The sequence below is a fragment of the Oncorhynchus clarkii genome, chromosome 10, assembly GCF_045791955.1.
Source record: "Oncorhynchus clarkii lewisi isolate Uvic-CL-2024 chromosome 10, UVic_Ocla_1.0, whole genome shotgun sequence".
Classification (NCBI taxonomy): domain Eukaryota; kingdom Metazoa; phylum Chordata; class Actinopteri; order Salmoniformes; family Salmonidae; genus Oncorhynchus; species Oncorhynchus clarkii.
In genome coordinates, this window is record NC_092156.1 from 52358030 (window position 1) to 52372078 (window position 14049).

General features: G+C 43.3%; 1 protein-coding gene across 3 annotated transcripts in view; it reads left to right on the forward strand.

Moving 5' to 3' along the window:
* Positions 1-15: 15 nt before the first annotated feature.
* The window catches only part of LOC139418758 (centrobin, centrosomal BRCA2 interacting protein), a 42533-nt gene continuing 28499 nt past the window's right edge, over positions 16-14049 (forward strand). The window contains exons 1-13 of one of the 3 annotated variants that reach the window (XM_071168434.1): positions 16-305; positions 934-1201; positions 1362-1551; positions 1635-1722; positions 7520-7586; positions 7714-7843; positions 8124-8240; positions 9997-10113; positions 10336-10434; positions 10550-10753; positions 11053-11220; positions 11466-11572; positions 13933-14037. In XM_071168434.1, the coding sequence (XP_071024535.1) occupies positions 936-1201; positions 1362-1551; positions 1635-1722; positions 7520-7586; positions 7714-7843; positions 8124-8240; positions 9997-10113; positions 10336-10434; positions 10550-10753; positions 11053-11220; positions 11466-11572; positions 13933-14037 (1658 nt within the window). In that variant the 5' untranslated portion in view covers positions 16-305; positions 934-935. The remainder of the gene's footprint in view (positions 306-933; positions 1202-1361; positions 1552-1634; positions 1723-7519; positions 7587-7713; positions 7844-8123; positions 8241-9996; positions 10114-10335; positions 10435-10549; positions 10754-11052; positions 11221-11465; positions 11573-13932; positions 14038-14049) is intronic. The other 2 variants (XM_071168436.1, XM_071168435.1) reach the window with 2 other exon arrangements.

Genomic DNA, 14049 nt, shown 5'->3' on the forward strand with positions numbered 1-14049 from the left:
ACGACTGGTGTGTGGACTTCAATACCGGACGTGTCGTATCTTAAACAAGCGAAGTGCCGTTAGTTAACACAACCAAGCGCTATTTTTTTTATTATTGTTTTTTAAAATCAGGCCCCGGGAGTTTTTTTTATTCTTCTTCTTCCCGTTAGCTAACGTTAGTACTGTACCAAAGAGCATCAATATACTGACTAGATGTTGATAGCCTCCTGGTAACGTTAGCTAGAAGCTACCACTGAAGGATAGCTCGGTACAGTAGTTAGCTATCCACTACCTTTTCGCGCCCGGGAGTTTTCCAATTGTAGCGGGTACGTACACAGCCACTCTCAACCGATAGGTAGGGTGGGATTGTGTGTTTGTTAGCCTAACCAGAGTAATACTAAACTAATGTCGCTTGTTAGCTAGCTGAGCTTGTTTTACCGTTATGCGTCACTATAATCTACAGTACGCTAGCTTGATTTGAAAATGTGAAGCTAGTTAGCTAGTAATGTCTCACTTGTTGGTCTCCCATATATTGCTAGCTGTCGTCATAACTTTATACAGCCAAATCTTAGGGTTAGTCACTTTCCTGTTGCTGGACTACCGACGTTGCCACAACAAACAAACGGCATCAAAATTGCCTAGTTAACGTTAGTTGACTAACATTACCTCTGTGTTATTTGCTCACTAAGTTGGTTAATGTTTTGGTTTATTTTGTTGCTAATTAACTAGCGAATTAAATAGGAACTTTTTTTAGAACAATCAAATGTACTGCAACAGTTAACGTTGGTTAGTTTGCTAGCTAAGTAACGTTAGCTGACGAACGAGTTCACTGCGAAAGTTATTATTTGTGAACATAGGTAACTAGCTCAACTGTAACTAGCTCATGTGGTTGGTGATTGTACAGAAACTCTGACTGATTCAGTATTTTCTACACTGACTGTTTACTCTGTTCAGGGATGGCATCAACCAGGTGTGAAGAACTACTAAGTGACAAAGAACCTTTGCATATATCAGCCCCCACCTCTCCTCCCCCCATTTCTATCCTCACTGCTTCCCTTTCTAAACAAGCCCCCCCCTCCCCCTCTCTGATCCGCTCCTGGCCTTCCTCGCACCGTTCCCCATGGGATGAGTCTTGTGAGGTCACAGCCCGCCTCTACTCCTCGCTGCAACTCACCCGAGATCTCCAGGCCAAAGGTCAACCATCACCAGGCCACACTCACAGGTAACCCTGGCCCTGTCCAGAAACAATCCCTATGCTCCCAGAAACAACCTCACCCCCCTCTTGTCAAGAAATAAGACTGAACCCAACTCAACATGCAAATAGACAGACTGGTTGATGGACAGTGTCATGTCTCACTCTAACTATCTCTGTGTGTCTCCAGACAGGTGTCATTTCAGTTTTCTTCTCCTCAGCTGGGGGGGGAGGAAGGGGGTATGGCTAGATCCCCCCTGAACCTTCACACCCTCTCCCCCGGGGGGAGACAGGAGGAGGAGGGGGAGGAAGATAGGGTGTTGGTAGAGGAGATGGGTGATAATCTCAACACCAGTGTGGACTACAGCAGCAGACTCACTGTAACTAACCCCTTACATCCGACACGTGTTTGTTGTATGTGTGCGATTGTGTGTGTGACTTCATGTTGGTGTGTTGGTTGCAGAATGGCATGAGACATATCCAGGACATGGAGAATGTCAGAGCTCACCTTCAAACCATGCTGAGAAGCACACCCACATTGGAGACAGAGGGTGAGACCCTGGAGACTCTCCTTCTATCCCAAACCAACCCATAGCCTGTACCCCCCCCCCCCCCCCCCCCCCCCCATAGGCACAGATCATAGAGGAATGGATGGATGTCCACAATATGTAAAAAAAATATATATATAAAAAAATCCACCTGACTTGTCAGAGGGCATGATGGAGGTGAAACTAGGGTTGGGCGATATTATGAAGGCATTATCTATTGACGATGATTGACAGCCATCGTCTATGGCGACGACATGTGATCGACGATGGTTTAGCGTATTTGAACTTGACTGGTGCCGTGGAGTAAAAAGTATCGCAGGACAAGTGACATTCTAATTTGCCTATTCCTATTTGCTATAGCCCAGTGGTCACCAACTTTTTCAAGCCTAAGATCACATGCCAAGTCCAAATGTAAACCAAGATCTACCTCTTGCAAAAAAAATTACGGAAAACAAGGCCACAATGGAGTTCCACTTTGACGTTCTATACTTTGTTACCTGTCAGTCACAAGCAAAGTATTCATTTAATTATGTAAATAGTATAATCAGAAGTGCAACTGTCATTGATAAGTCATAATACATTTTTCAATATTTCCACAGGCCTATTACTCATTAACCATTCATATACAGTTGAAGTCGGAAGTTTACATGCACTTGGTTATTAAAACTTGTTTTTCAACCACTCCACAAATTTCTTGTTAAACTATAGTTTAATTTTTCATCTTTACAGAAAGATGATTTCACTTATAATTCACTGTATCACAATTCCAGTGGGTCAGAATTTATATACACTAAGTTGACTGTGCCTTTAAACAGCTTGTAAAATTCCAGAAAATGATGTCATGGCTTTAGAAGCTTCTGATAGGCTAATTGACATCATTTGAGTCAATTGGAGGTGTACCTGTGGATGTATTTCAAGGCCTACCTTCAAACTCAACCTGAAGGGACCACGTTCATCTGTGCAAACAATAGTACGCAAGTATAAACACCATGGGACAACGCAGCCGTCATAACGCTCAGGGAGGAGACGCGCTCTGTCTCCTAGAGATGAACGTACTTTGGTGCGAGAAGTGCAAATCAATCCCAGAACAACAGCAAAGGACCTTGTGTAGATGCTGGAGGAAACGGGTACAAAAGTTATACACCTGCATTGCTTGCTGTTTGGGGTTTTAGGCTGCGTTTCTGTAAAGCACTTTGAGATATCAACTGATGTAAGAAGGGCTTTATAAAGACATTTGATTTGATAATTCCACAGTAAAACAAGTCCTATATCGACATAACCTGAAAGGCTGCTCAGCAAGGAAGAAGCCACTGCTCCAAAACCACTATAAAAAAGCCAGACTATGGTGTGCAAGTGCACATGGGGACAAAGATCATACTTTTTGGGGAAATGTCCTCTGGTCTGATGAAACAAGAATAGAACTGTTTGGCCATAATGACCATTGTTATGTTTGGAGGAAAAAGGGGGAGGCTTGCAAGCCGAAGAACACCATCCCAACTGTGAAGCACGGTGGTGGCAGCATCATGTTGTGGGGGTGCTTTACTGCAGGAGGGACTGGTTCACTTCACATAATAGATGGCATCATGAGGAAGGGAACTTATGTGGATGTATTGGAAGCAGAATACTTCCAAAGTTGTGGAAAAATGGCTTAAGGACAACCAAGTCAAGGTATTGGAGTGGGCATCACAAAGCCTTGACCTCAATCCTATAGAAAATGTGTGGGCAGAACTGAAAAAGTGTGTGCGAGCAAGGAGGCCTACAAACCTGATTCAGTTACACCAGCTCTGTCAGGAGGAATGGGCCAAAATTCACCCATTTTATTGTGGAAAGCTTGTGGAAGGCTACCGGAAACATTTGACCCAAGTTAAACAATTGAAAGGTTATGCTACACTCAATTAGTATTTGGTATGTAAACTTCTGACCCACTGGGAATGTGATGAAAGAAATAAAGATTAAATAAATCATTCTCTATTATTCTGACATTTCACATTCTTAAAATAAAGCGGTGATCCTAACTGACCTAAGACATGGCATTTGAACTAGAATTAAATGTCAGGAGTTGAACATTTTTTATGTTGAGCTTGAGGTGATTTTAATCCTTCAACCGCTAAAGAGTGTCCGAAGTTAGGGGGTGTCCGATGTTGGTAAAATTAGCTAGGTGAAAACAAGTAGGTTTGCTGTGTGCCTTCACTCTGTTTTCCTCATCCCTGGGCCTGCTGTTTCAACAGGTTCTTGGCGCTGTCTGTCTTCCTCTTTTCTCACACTTTTTACCTTTTTGTAGTATGTGAAGCTACACAATGTCTTGCAGGAACCTGCACAATTTTATTACAAAACTGAATTTATCAAAATAAAGTACTTTCCCTTATTATGCAAATTAGGGGAGGAGCACAAAAAATAAATAGCTTTGCATGTGTGACTCCTTACCACAATCAATCAGTATGGCAAAAATGATCTCTGCTCAGAGGGCCTTAGAAATTATTTTTGTAGAGAGCGGAGTGTCTTCCACTTTGGAAGATTAAGAATTTTCATGTGTCTGTCAATTCGGAGTCTGACAGTGAGTTGAAAGAATAGGATGAGATTGACCCTCAGCCAGCCCCAGGACCAGCCCGTCAGCAACCAGCTCATCAGCAGCCTGCAGGAGGAGAAATATTGTCATTCCCGGGGAATGAGCCACACTATATGGCGTTGAACCCAGATTGGGACAGAGGGAAGCTCGGCCGACGTGTCTTACGTGCCAAAGAAAGGAGTAATGTGGTACTCATGAGTGCCCTGAAAAAGAAAAAAAAAATCACAATGGATTATAATGCCACAAAAGGTGGGTGGACCATTTAGACAAGCTGGTGACTGGCTACAGCTGCGAACATTGGGTGAATAACAGCATGAACACTACACAAGGGGTAAGCTTATTAAGAAAGAAATCCATGCGGGCTGGGAAAACCCCTACATGCAAGGTTGAAATCCAAATGGCGAATAACCTTGGGGTCCATGGGATCTTAAACACTCTTAAATGAGTTTAAAGGCCTTAAATCTTAAAATGTATTAAATTCAGTTTTCAAAGGTCTTAAATGCGGCAGTGGTGACTGAAGTTTTTCCGTTATATTGTGCTGCAACTTTTGTTTGTTTCCACTGGCAAAAAAAGAGGAAAAAATATACAAAAAATACTCCAGGCACACTTTCAAGATGCCTCTTTGTGTGCCAGTGCTAGTCGGGTGGTTGCCAGAGGAGAGAGCAAGGTAGCCTAAACAATTTGATAGACGACAACACGACATCATTTTTGTGCGAGAGTATGTGCTAGCATTGTGCTAGACTGCTGCTTCTCCTTGTTACCTGTTTAGCAACAGTGTTTACTCGTTAACTTTTATTTGTTAGTTATTCTTCTGTTTTTCATGTAAGTTTACTTTTTTAAATTTTTTTTATAAACTTTTCGGCCTGTTTGAAGTAGGCCTCTGGCTAGTTATAGGGCCTCTCCACCGAAGCGCTTCCCGACCTAGCCTCCACTCTTCTGCCACTTTTTTTTGCAGTATCACTTTAGTGTGCCTTGTTTGCAAACAGGATGCATGTTTTTGAGAACCCCCTCACAAATAATCTGTACAAGTTTCCTTTTCACTCTGTCAATTAGGTTAGTATTGTGGAGTTACTACAATGTTGTTTATCCATTTGATCTTATCACAGCCATTAAACTCTAACTCTCTGTAAAGTCACCATTGGTCTCATGGTGAAATCCTTGAGCGGGATATTCAATGCTGCTTTTTTATTTATTTTTACCCATCTACCAATAGGTGCCCTTTGTGAGGCATTGGAAAACCTCCTTGGCCTTTGTAGTTGAATTTGTGTTTAAAATTCACAGAGGTCTGAGAGACCTTTAAAAATAAATGGGGATTTCAGCTTTTCATTTTTAATTAATTAGTAAAAAATGTGTTTTTTTTAAACGGAAAAACGTTCCACTTTGGCCTACCCCATAATGTTAATGACAAAAAAATCGCAATCCATTTTAAATTCAGGCTGTAGCACAACAACATTTGGAAAAAGTAAAGGGAATACTTTCTGAAGGCACTGTAATGGTTTTATGAGTTCCCACTTATTCAGGTGGTAAATTATGTAGCATATATGCAAAGCCTAGGCCAATATAAAAAAACAAAATGCAGGCAAACGAATCTGAAGAGCCCAAAAATATATTATTCTGGATCCTATTTTGACATGTTGCAAATCAAAATATCGGTCATGCTTTCCCTGAAGATGTTAGATGAAATAGCTAACTACTTCCATGTCTTACTTGGCACTGGAAAAAGTCATTCTAGAGTCCTCGCGCTTAGCTACTTTGCTTAAAAGTATAGCCATTGATACGAAATTCAGTGAATGAGAATTATTTTTTAGTTGTAGGCCAATGTTCTAATGTTATAGCATAATACCTCCAAGAGAGTTACTGGTTGTGTAGACTTTTGTTCCAGCCCTACTCTTTTATATACCCACTTCAACAAATCAAATGCTCAACAGGAACTTGTCAAGCTGACTCAGGTGTGTTTGAGCAGTGCTGGATCAAAAGGCTGCACACCCAGAACCCTAGCTCTCCGGATAGGGTTCTGACCATGTTTTATACAGTAACAGTGCTGTATATTTGACTTTAAGGCATTTTTTACATAGTGGTATTATCATTCTAAGCTGATATTGGTATCAAAGGAAACATTTTGACCACTTAGTTTATCTAGTGAATGATTAGTCATTGGGAAACCCCATGCTTCAGCCACTTATAGTCTAGCCACTATGCTACAACAGGCTATAGGAGATTGTTCATTGCTAAAATAGCACACCTGCCTGATATGAGCCATGTAGGCTGTAGCCTTTGGGGAACGAGCCAGCCCTAAAAATACTACTTTTTGCCAACATGGGCTTCTTTCTAGAAAGGAATATAGACAGTTGTGTGGCACACGCAGGCCTGATCATTTTTATTAAATTGCATTAAGTGGCATTAAAAAGGTCTCGTCTTAAATTCAATTTCATGGGACCTGCGAGATATCCTGAAGCTGTTCTCCGACTATCATAAAAGCTTTAAGATAACTTTAACTTATCAATACTAGCTTATTTCCCAAATATTCTAACCTACGAAGATGTCCTAAAGTTGTGGCTTTCAAAAATAACAAGAATGAAAGTTCATAGACTAGGCGTAGTGTATTCTCAATCACAGCTTTATGAAAGATGGAACAAAGCTTTATGAAAGATGGAACAAACAATATTATTATCCAGTTCTGACGACTATAGACCGCTTCTACCCAGCCTGTAGGCCTATAACCTAGCTCACTATGATAAGACAGCCCGTTCCTCGTCGGTCACTGCTGCATCATGTGTGCGCCACACACAAACCTTTTCTGCTCCTCCACAAGAAAGGAATATTAGAAAATATTTGCCATTGCCTGCATTTAGCCTCTGCTCAGGCTTTCAACAACGTTATCTTTCGCCATGATACGTCCAGTTGCATATTTTTTTGCGTTATAGCACAACTGTAGTTTTAGCACACTTTTTGGGGGGTGATCGCATCGTATATAACAATGTTTTATGGGAACATAATCACGATAGGACAGAGGTTGACATCACCCAACCCTAGGTGGAACCACCACCATATTGCTTACACCTATCCAATCCTCTTAGATCTGTGCCTAGGGGGTAGGAGCTGATTTGTATTTGGGATTCAGGGAATGGATTACACACACTGAAGAAAAAGGAGACAGACAGACAGACACGCCACTCTCACAAACACACACACACAAACTTTGCCAATATGGTATTCCCTCTTATTGTCCTGCAGGAGGCAGCAGTGTTACAGAGAGTCCCAACCAGTCATTTAACAGTGACAGCACCTCACAGCTACTTGGGTAACACTATACACCTTCTCTATTTTAGTTTTTTGATACGTTTTTGTGTTCTCTATAATAGCTATGTAGTCGGTACGTATTTGTCTAAATGTAAAACAAATTGCACTTTTCTTATTCTCTTCTCCAGTGGTGGGGTAGGAGGTTTAGAGGAGTTGTTCCCGCGTTATTCTTCTCGTCTGCGTTCTGATGGTGTCTTCTCCTCCCCGGAAGCCACTGTCCTTAGGGAGAGCCTAGACAGGGAGAGGACCAGCCGCAAGGTAAACACATGATCACTGATCCTGATATGATCTTTGGCCCCCAATACCTTCCAATTCCTGAGGATCAGCCCTGCTTTAGCCTGGTGTCTAACCCCTCTCTATGTGCCAGTATGAGGGGCAGATGTGTGTGTGTGGGGCAGGTGCTGCCTGGTGTGTAACTGTGCGTCTGTAGTAGGGTTGTCACGGTACCACTATCCCAATATTGGTATCGGGACAACCCTAGTCAGGAGCAGTGTGACGTGCAGGGGCTGCAGGTTTGTGACGTTAAGTGTGTCTCTAGCAGTGTGAGCGGCACGTACTGGTTTTGCAGAGTAAGGCTCTGGAGCTGCAGCAAAGATTGGCTCTCGCTTTGTCAGCTGACCGGAAGAAGGACGTCATGATCGAGCAGCTGGATAAGGTGTGGACACACCTTACACTCATACACACTCTTGCTCTCTCTCTGTTTCTCTCTCTCTAGCTCTCTCCCACACACATGCAAATCTTTAGGATGGGTGTTATCTACAGTACCTGTCAAAAGTTTGGACACACCTACTCTTTCAAGAATGTTTCTTTATTTGTACTATTTTCTACATTGTAGAATAATATTGAAGACATCTAAACTGTGAAATAACACATGGAATCATGTAGTAACCAAAATAGTGTTAAACAAATCAAAATATATTTGAGATTTTCGGTTCTTCAAAATACCCACCCTTTGCCTTGATGACAACTTTGCACACTCTTGGCATTCGCTCAACCAGCTTCAACTGAAATGTTTTTCCAACAGTCTTGAAGGAGTTCCCACATATGCTGAGCACTTGTTGGCTGCTTTTCCTTCACTCTGCGGTCCAACTCATCCCAAGTAATTTCAATTGGGTTGAGGTCGGGTGATTGTGAAGGCCAGGTCATCTGATGCAGCACTCCATCACTCTCCTTCTTGGTCAAATAGCGCTTACACAGCCTGGAGGTGTGTTTTGGGTCATTGTCCTGTTGAACAACAAATGGTAGTCCCACTAAGTGCACACCAGATGGGATGGTGTATCGCTGTGGTAGCCATGCTGGTTAAGTTTGCCTAAATAAATATAATAAATCACAGATGGTGTCACCAGAAAAGTACCATCACACCACCTCCATGCTTCACGTGAGAACCACACATGCAGAGATCATCTGTCCACTTACTCTGCATCTCACAAAGACATGGCGGTTGGAACCAGAAATCTACTAATTAGACTCATCAGACCAAAGGACAGATTTTCACCCGTTTAATATCCATTGATTCTCGCAGTCTTCTCTGAACAGTCGATGTTGAGATGTGTCTGTTACTTGAACTCTGTGACGGGCTGCAATCTGAGGTGCAGTTAACTCTAATGAACTTATCCTCTGCAACAGAGGTAACTCTGGGTCTAACTCTGGGTCTTCCTTTCCTGTGGTGGTCTTCATGAGAGCCAGTTTAATCCTAGCGCTTGATGGTTTTTGCGTCTGCACTTGAATAAACTTTAAAAGTTACTGACATTTTCCGTTTTGACTGACCTTCATGTTTTAAAGTAATGATGGACTGTCGTTTCTCTTTGCTGATTTGAGCTGTTCTTGCCATAATATGGACTTGGTCTTTTACCAAATCTTCTATATACCACCCCTCCCTTGTCACAACACAACTGATGGCTCAAATGCATTAAGGAAAGAAATTCCACAAATTAACTTTTAACATATTTTGATTTGTTTAACACTTTTCTGGTTGCTACGTGATTCCATGTTTGTTATTTAATAATTTTGATGTCTTCACTATTATTCTTCAATGTAGAAAATAGTACAAATAAAGAAATACCCTTGAATGAGAGACACAGGTACAAAAACATGCTTACGCACACATTGATGTTGTATGGTGGTATTGAAAATGTTCTGTTGTGGATATGCGGTGGTGTAGGGTTTTATCTTTAGCTCATTCAGTACAAACATAGTTCACTGTTTTATATTTTGTTTTATATGTAATGTGGGTGCTTTGGTGTGTTTGGACCCCAGGAAGAATAGGCAGCAGCTAATGGGGATCCCCAATAAATACAAATGAGTAGGTGTGTCCAAACTTTTCACTCATACTGTATATGGTGAAAATATCAGATACCAAGGTGAAGCTGTCACCATATATTACTAATAACCTGTGTGTGTCTATCTATCAGACCCTGGCTAAGGTGGTTGAAGGCTGGAGGAAACATGAGCAGGAGAAGAGTGAGGGAGTGAAGAGACTACAGCAAGAGAAGGAGCTGGCGGAGAGACGACATACAAAGCAGCAAGAGGTAGCACAAACACAGTATTTATGTGCTTACAAAGATTTAACAAGTTGCTGCCTTGCATCCATAGCTCTGTTTGAATTTGACAGTGGTTACATTTCCACACCACCATCCCACATCTTTATACCAAACCAAGTGGCGCGACTGTCATTGGCTGTTGTTATCATCACATATACATAGGATTCACAAATGTCACTACGAGTGTGTGCGTGCATGTGTGTTTTCCAGACCCTTGGTCAATTAGAGCAGTCTCTGGCTCAGGTTGCCGAGGCCCTGGAGCAAGAGCAGAAACGCACTGAGGAACTACAGAGAACCAACAGACAGCTGGTGAGTAACTCACACACACAGTCACATTCTCTCGAACTATCATTTACACCTATCTCTCTGTGTGTCTGTGTGTCTGTGTGTCTGTGTGTGTGTGTGTGTGTGTGTGTGTGTGTAGGAGCTGCGGTTGGTGGAGTTGGAAGGGTCTCTGTGTGATTGTAGGCGTGAGTGTGAGCTCTTGTGTGTGGAGCGTGACGGGCTGCATCTACATGCCCAGGAAGCCCAGACTGCTCTGACCTGCCTCCAGGAGCAAACAGCCAATGAGAGAAGATCGCTGGAGGACCAGACAGTCCAGCTAGCCAATCAACTACAAGAGGAAAGGGTGGGTTTGTCTCTCCTGTCCAACATTTTGGAATGTCCGTTTAAATCATTCAACTGAAATTGTTACTAAGTAACATGTTTGCCGCAAACGGAAGCCTTGAAAGCAGCTCTTATTTAACAACTAACAGCAGTCTCTAACTAGCATTTCCATGTATTAAGTGTTTTTTTTAATTGTGCATGAAGTGTACCTAATGGAATCAATGTCCTTTAAATAACTTTAAATAACTCAAAGCATCTTGAATTGGAGTTCATTCTTCTTGACACCATCCTGTGTGTGTATGTGCATGTGTTTTTTTGAAGGAGTGCAAGCAGCGAGAGGAGCAGCATTTGTTGGAGGTAAGACAGGTGTTGGAGGAGGTGAGGGGAGAGTTGGCCAAAGTGAGGGGGGGACTGCTACAGCTGGAGGAGGAGAAACTGGAGGCGCGGAGAGAGTGGGACACGGAGCGCATGGACTGGGCTCTGGAACAGGTACATATCTATTTGTCTGTGTTTACAAGATCTTATGACTCTGGGGGGTTGTTTACAAATTTGGGGGTCTGGGGGTTTGTTTACAAAGTGTGTGTGTGTGTGTGTGTGTGTGTGTGTGTGTGTGTGTGTGTGTGTGTGTGTGTGTGTGTGTGTGTGTGTGTGTGTGTGTGTGTGTGTGTGTGTGTGTGTGTGTGTGTGTGTGTGTGTGTGTGTGTGTGTGTGTGTGTGTGTGTGTGTGTGTGTAGGCCCGATTTGAAGCCCAGCATTCTCAGTTGGAAGTAAAGCTGAAACAGGAGACTGAGAGACTGTCAGCTTCACAGCAGGAACACATTGCCCTGAAAGAACAGCACAGGTAAACACAAACGCCACTAGGGGGTGATAAAGTCCTAGACCACAGTTATTTTACCCACAAGCAAGCATACAAGGCCCTCTCTCGTCTGTCATTTGGAAAATCAGATCATGACTCTGTACTCCTGCTAACTGTTTACAAGCAGAAACTAAAACAGGAAGTACCCGTGACTTGCTCCATTGATAAATGGTCACCAGAAACAGAGATTATGCCTCAGGACTGCTTTGCTAACGCTGATTGGAATATGTTTTGAGACTGTGCCGATAACATTGACAAGCTAACCACCTCTGTTACAGGCTTTATTAGAAAATGCATCAGCGACGAAGTCCCCACGGTGAGGGTTCGCTGCTTCCCCAGTCAAAAACCTTGGATTAACACCAATGTTGGTGCTAAACTAAAGAACTGGGCTACCACACACAGCTATCATAGACAACCCTAAGGCTACGGCCATAGACAGGAATAAGTACAAGAAGTCCTGCTATGACCTTTGCAGAGTCATCAAACGAGCAGGACAATATAGGAACAAAGTGGAATCATATTACACAGCCTCCGACGTCCACCACATGTGGCAGGGGCTACAGTCCATTATGGATTACGAAGGAAGACCCAACCGTGATCTGCCCAACGATGCCTCTTTACCAGACTAACTCAATGCATTTTATGCATGCTTTGTGCTGGGTGTGAGGGCCTTCCCCGACCAAGAGGATTGGGTGATCTCGCTCTCCGAGGACCACATGAAAGGTCTTCAATCAGGGCAACACCCACAATTCCGTGGGGCCCGACGGTATTCCAGGGTGTGTTCTCAGAGCATGCGCAGGACAGTTGGCAGGCATTTTCACGGTCATTTTCAACCTCCTTGTCCCAGTCTGTAATCCCCACATGTTTTAATATGACCACCATCATGTAGCACTCACTTCTGTAATCATGAAGTGCTTTGAGAGGCTGGTTATGGCACACATTAACTCCACCATCCCAGACACCCTAGACCCACTCCAATTTGCATACCGCTCCAACAGATCCATAGATGACTCAATCACTCTACACACTGCCCTCACCCACCTAGATAAGTGGAATACCTATGTGAGAATGCTTTTCATTCTCACATAGGGCGACGCACAATTGGCCCGGCGTCGTCCGAGTTTGGCCTGTGTAGGCCGTCATTGTAAATAAGCTCATCAAGCATAGGACTCTGGGTCTGAACACCTCCCTCAGGAACTGGATCCTGGACTTCCTGACGGGCCATCCCGTGGTGGTAAGGGTAGGCTACATCACCTCTGCTATGCTGACACTCAAAAAAGAGCTCCCTCCTGTACTCCCACGCACGACTCTAACACCATAATCAACTTTGCTGACAACACGACGGTGGTAGACCTAATCACCGTCAACAACAAGTCAGCCTACAGGGAGGAGGTCAGTGACCTGGCAGTGTGGTGCCAGAGCAACAACCTCTCCCTTAACGTCAGTAAGACCAAGGAGCTGATCGTGGACTACAGGAAACGTAGTAGTCCACATTGACAGTGGAGCAGGTCGAGAACTTCAAGTTCCTCGTTGTCCCCCTCAGGAGTTTGAAAATGTTTGCATGGGCCCTCAAATCCTCAAAAAGTTCTACAGCTGTACCATTGAGAGCATCTTGACTGGCTGTATCACTGCTTGGTATGGCAACAGCACCGCCCTCGATCACATGGCGCTACAGAGGGTTGTGCGGACAGCCCAGTACATCACTGGGGCCGAGCTCCCTGTCATCCAGGACATCTATATCAGTCAGTGTGGAAGGAAGGCCCGGAAAATTGCTAAAGACTCTGCTTCTGCATAGCAAGCTGTACCGGTGCAACAAGTCTGACACCAACAGATTCTTGAACAGCTTCTATCCCTAAGCAATAAGACTTATAAATGGCTAACAAAATAGCTACATGGACTATGTGAATTAACTTTGTTTTTGCACTGTCTGTGTGCACTCACAGGGCCCTACATACTCACTCCATCATCTGTTCACTCACACATAATATGCACATACATTAATAGTGTCTACACACACGCACACCCACTCACATACAAGCTGCTGCTACTCTGTTGTCTTATATCCTGTTTCCTAGTCACCTTACCCCTATACATATCTACCTCCATCACTCCAATATCCCTGCACATTGTAAATATGCTTTTGGAACTGACCCTGTATATAGTACGCTGATTTACTTACTTATTGTGTTCTCCATACTTCTTCTTTCTCGTGTGTTGTTTATAGTATTTCATTGTTATTGATTGTTGGGTTTTGAGTTTGCAAGAAAGGCATTTCACTGTACTTGTGCATGTGACATTGAAACTTGAACCCACACACTTCCACAGTGTTTGACGTGTGTTTTCAGGAATCAGCTGCTGGATCTGAGTGCTCGCCATGAGAGAGAACTTTCCTCCCAGTTACAGCAACACCAGCAGCACACACTGGCACTCACCCAGGACTACCAGACCAGGTAACACACACA